Genomic DNA, 3,751 nt, shown 5'->3' on the forward strand with positions numbered 1-3,751 from the left:
GATTATTTCCAGGATATTTGGTTTCCAGGTGTTTCCAGGATGCGTAGGAACCATTAACATATACAAATATACAACTGAAGCATTCTTAAAGCTCACATAAATATTATATATCAAAATATATTATATATAAATAAGCAAAATAAAAATATTCACTTACTTGTAAAAGTCTATAATCTGTATGTATTTATTATTATTACTGCTGGATAATAATGGAAGCAGTATGTTTATGTTTTACCTGTTTGGTGTAAAGTGCCAGGTTTTCCAGGTTTTCCAGGATGTGTTTGAACTGATGTTGTGTTAGACTGACTTTGTCAACCTCACTTTAAAGACTGTTTTACTCAAAAACTGGATTTTATTTTGAAGGATTCAACCGGATGTTTGCTGTTTTACTGTGACACGCTTGACTGCGGGGTCTCGTGCCTGTTTTCAGTGCAGCAGCGCGAGCCGCTCAGCTGTTTAAACCCGGTTGAGTCCAGATTCAGACTTTAAGATAAGAACGGAACCAATGTCTCAGTCAGGAAACTCTGCTTTTATTTTTATGTAAAAGTTCTTCAAGAGAGTTTCCCGGTGTTTTTCCCGGTGTTTCTCTGTGTTTGGGTCGGTGAGAGTCCGGGTTTTAAACGTCCTCGTTCTGGGTTGTTCTGTCCCGGTGAACCGGAGAAAGAACCGGACCCACCCGGCATCACCCGTCCGGTCCCGGTGCCGGTGTTTGGAGCCAGGCGGATCCCAAAGAGAGGTCACAATGTCGGGGATGAGTGGACTGCTCCTCCTCGGTCTCTGGATCAACCTCCACACATGCCGGGCCCTCCCCAACCAGCTGCCCGCCCTCAGCACCGCGCCGCCCGGCCAGCTCTCCCCCACCGCCCCGCTGTTGGAGGCCGACGGCTGCGGGCCGTGTGAGCCCGACCTGTGCCCGGAGACCCGCGGCTGCCGGGCCGGCCTGGTGCTGGACTCCTGCGGCTGCTGTAAGGAGTGCGGGAACCTGGAGGGACAAACCTGCGACCCGGGGGACCGCAGCGTGTTCTACGGGCTGTGCGGGACCGGGCTGCGGTGCCAGAAGGACCCCCGGCCCGCAGGAGGAGGAGGAGGAGAGGATGAAGAGGAGGAGGAGGAGGAGGAGGAGGAGGTGTGTGTGTGTGAGGAGCAGGAGGCGCTGTGCGGCTCTGATGGAGTCACTTACATCAACATGTGTCAGTTCAGAGAGGCTGCGTTCTCCAGACCGGAGCTCAAGACCAGAGGGAGGGGGCCCTGCAAGACCGGTAGGTCCTGTCTGTCTGTACACCTGTCTGTCTGTCTGTCTGTCTGTCTGTAAACCTGTCTCTCTGTATACCTGTCTGTCTGTATACCTGTCTGTCTGTAAGCCTGTCTGTCTGTACACCTGTCTGTCTGTCTGTAAACCTGTCTCTCTGTATACCTGTCTCTCTGTATACCTGTCTCTCTGTATACCTGTCTGTCTCTCCTCCTGTCTCTGAGATCATCAAAACAAAAAAGTATAAAAATATAAATATTGAGTTGATGTTAACTTTTATATTGTAACTTTGAGTATAATTAACTAGATTATAAATTAATTAATTAAAGTTATAATTTCATTATGTTGGATATCTTCTGTATTTGTAATTAAATAAACAGAATTCTGATGTTTTAAGTTAATTGCTACAAAACCAAGGACGCAATTAAATCGAATCTAATCATTTTATTACAAACTTCATTATAATAATGTTTGTCACAATTTATAACTCAATATCAGGGGGCATAGGGGCAATATCTATCAATAATCAGAAGCAGGTAATTATCGGTCATCGTGTCACTGATATCACCCAGCACCTAATCAATCAATTACTGAAAAATCAATCAACTTAAAACTAACTTCAGAGATACTGGAGCTCCAACTAACGATGATATTGATTATTGATCGATCAGTCGGTCGCGTTCTCCATTAATCGATTAGTCTCCTGATGAGATATTTGTTGTGTTAATGTTTATCGTAATTTTTTCCTTAAAAATGATTTAAAACGATGAATTGATCCCTGATCAGCCTCCGGCTCCGAGTGGAGGAGGACGGCAGCGAGTGTATCCTGATACTGTCTGATTGAACCAGTTCATTAATGGATCCAGTGTGAACACATTCACTGGAATCAGCTGTTTAAATAAAGTCTCTCATCTGTTTTCAGTCTGACTCTTTCCACCGTCAGTCGGACTAAACGAGGCCACTCTGGGCATTTTGTTTTTCTCTCTGGTTCTGTGGAGACAGAAGGAAACCCGAGACAGATGTGTGATTTATGGAGAACCAGCTTCATGAGTTCCTGCTCTGGTTTTCCCTCCAGCTGTGACAAACATTCAGCTCTCCACCGCTGCCAAGGAAATGCTTCACTTTACCGTCTGTCTGTCTGTCTGTCTGTCTGTCTCTCTACAGTCTGCTGTTACAGCGAGAGTCCAAAGAGTCTTAACCAACACATGTTGTCCAAATGTGCCAATATGTCCCATTCATTTCCAGATGGGAGTTTCTGAAACAAACCAATGTCAGAAAAGTAGTTTAATGTCTCTATAATAACCTGTGTGTGTGTGTGTGTGTGTGTGTGTGTGTGTGTGTGTGTGTGTGTGTGTGTGTGTGTGTGTGTTACTGTGTGTGTGTGTGCGTGTTACTGTGTGCGTGTTACTGTGTGTGTGTGTGTGTGTGCGTGTTACTGTGTGTGTGTGCGTGTGTGTGTGTTACTGTGTGTGTGTGCGTGTGTGTGTGTTACTGTGTGTGTGTGCGTGTGTGTGTGTTACTGTGTGTGTGTGTGTCGTGTTACTGTGTGTGTGTGTGTGTGTGTGTGTGTGTTGTGTGTGTGTGTGTGTGTGTGTGTGTGTGTGTGTGTGTGTTACTGTGTGTGTGTGTACTGTGTGTGTGTGACTGTGTGCGTGTTACTGTGTGTGTGTGTGTGTGCGTGTTACTGTGTGTGTGTGTGCGGGGTGTTACCGGTGTGTGTGTGTTACTGTGTGTGTGTGCGTGTGTGTGTGTTACTGTGTGTGTGTGCGTGTGTGTGTGTTACTGTGTGTGTGTGTGCGTGTTACTGTGTGTGTGTGTGTGTGTGTGCGTGTTACTGTGTGTGTGTTACTGTGTGTGTGTGTGTGCGTGTTACTGTGTGTGTGTGTGTGCGTGTGTTACTGTGTGTGTGTGTGCGTGTGTGTGTGTTACTGTGTGTGTTACTGTGTGTGTGCGTGTGTGTGTGTGTGTGTGTGTGTGTGAGCAGACAGTGAACAGGTTGTAGTGTAGCTTTGTTCCTCTGCTGTCTGTGGACTGATCTCTATGTGTCTCTATGTAGGTTGAGGGTCAAAGGTTGTGACCTTTATGCTCCCGTCCACAACACAGAGCTAACATTAATGCTAAGCTAGTGGAACATATTGTCTGATTGTGCTGTTAGCTGGATAACGTTAGACAAAAATACTGTCAGTTAGCTTCATCCAGACTCCTGGGGTTGTCCTTCTGGCTGTTGGTGTTGCATTGTGGGTCTGGCGTTGCATTGTGGGTCTGGCGTTGGCTGATGGCTGATGTGTAAACAGCGAGCTAGTTATTAGCATTGAGCTAACAGTCTAAATAAAATAAAGGATCATTGCAGATAGAAACGTTATTAAATATGATCGTCAGTTATTTTACAGCGTTCACTGTTTGTTGGTCGACTCCCAGGATGCAGTTCACTGAGCGACCACTGGAGGCGCTGTTAGCTTCAGTCTAATGACATTTCAACGGTCACATGAAGTAACCAGAGTT

General features: G+C 45.8%; 1 protein-coding gene across 1 annotated transcript in view; it reads left to right on the top strand.

Moving 5' to 3' along the window:
* The first annotated feature begins 268 nt into the window (after window positions 1-268).
* The window catches only part of LOC127365081 (kazal-type serine protease inhibitor domain-containing protein 1-like), a 6,091-nt gene continuing 2,608 nt past the window's right edge, over window positions 269-3,751 (top strand). Inside the window, exon 1 of the mRNA XM_051402813.1 lies at window positions 269-1,259. Within this exon, the coding sequence (XP_051258773.1) occupies window positions 743-1,259 (517 nt within the window). The 5' untranslated portion in view covers window positions 269-742. The remainder of the gene's footprint in view (window positions 1,260-3,751) is intronic.

The sequence above is a fragment of the Dicentrarchus labrax genome, unplaced genomic scaffold (genome assembly GCF_905237075.1).
Source record: "Dicentrarchus labrax unplaced genomic scaffold, dlabrax2021, whole genome shotgun sequence".
Taxonomy (NCBI): Eukaryota; Metazoa; Chordata; class Actinopteri; family Moronidae; genus Dicentrarchus; species Dicentrarchus labrax.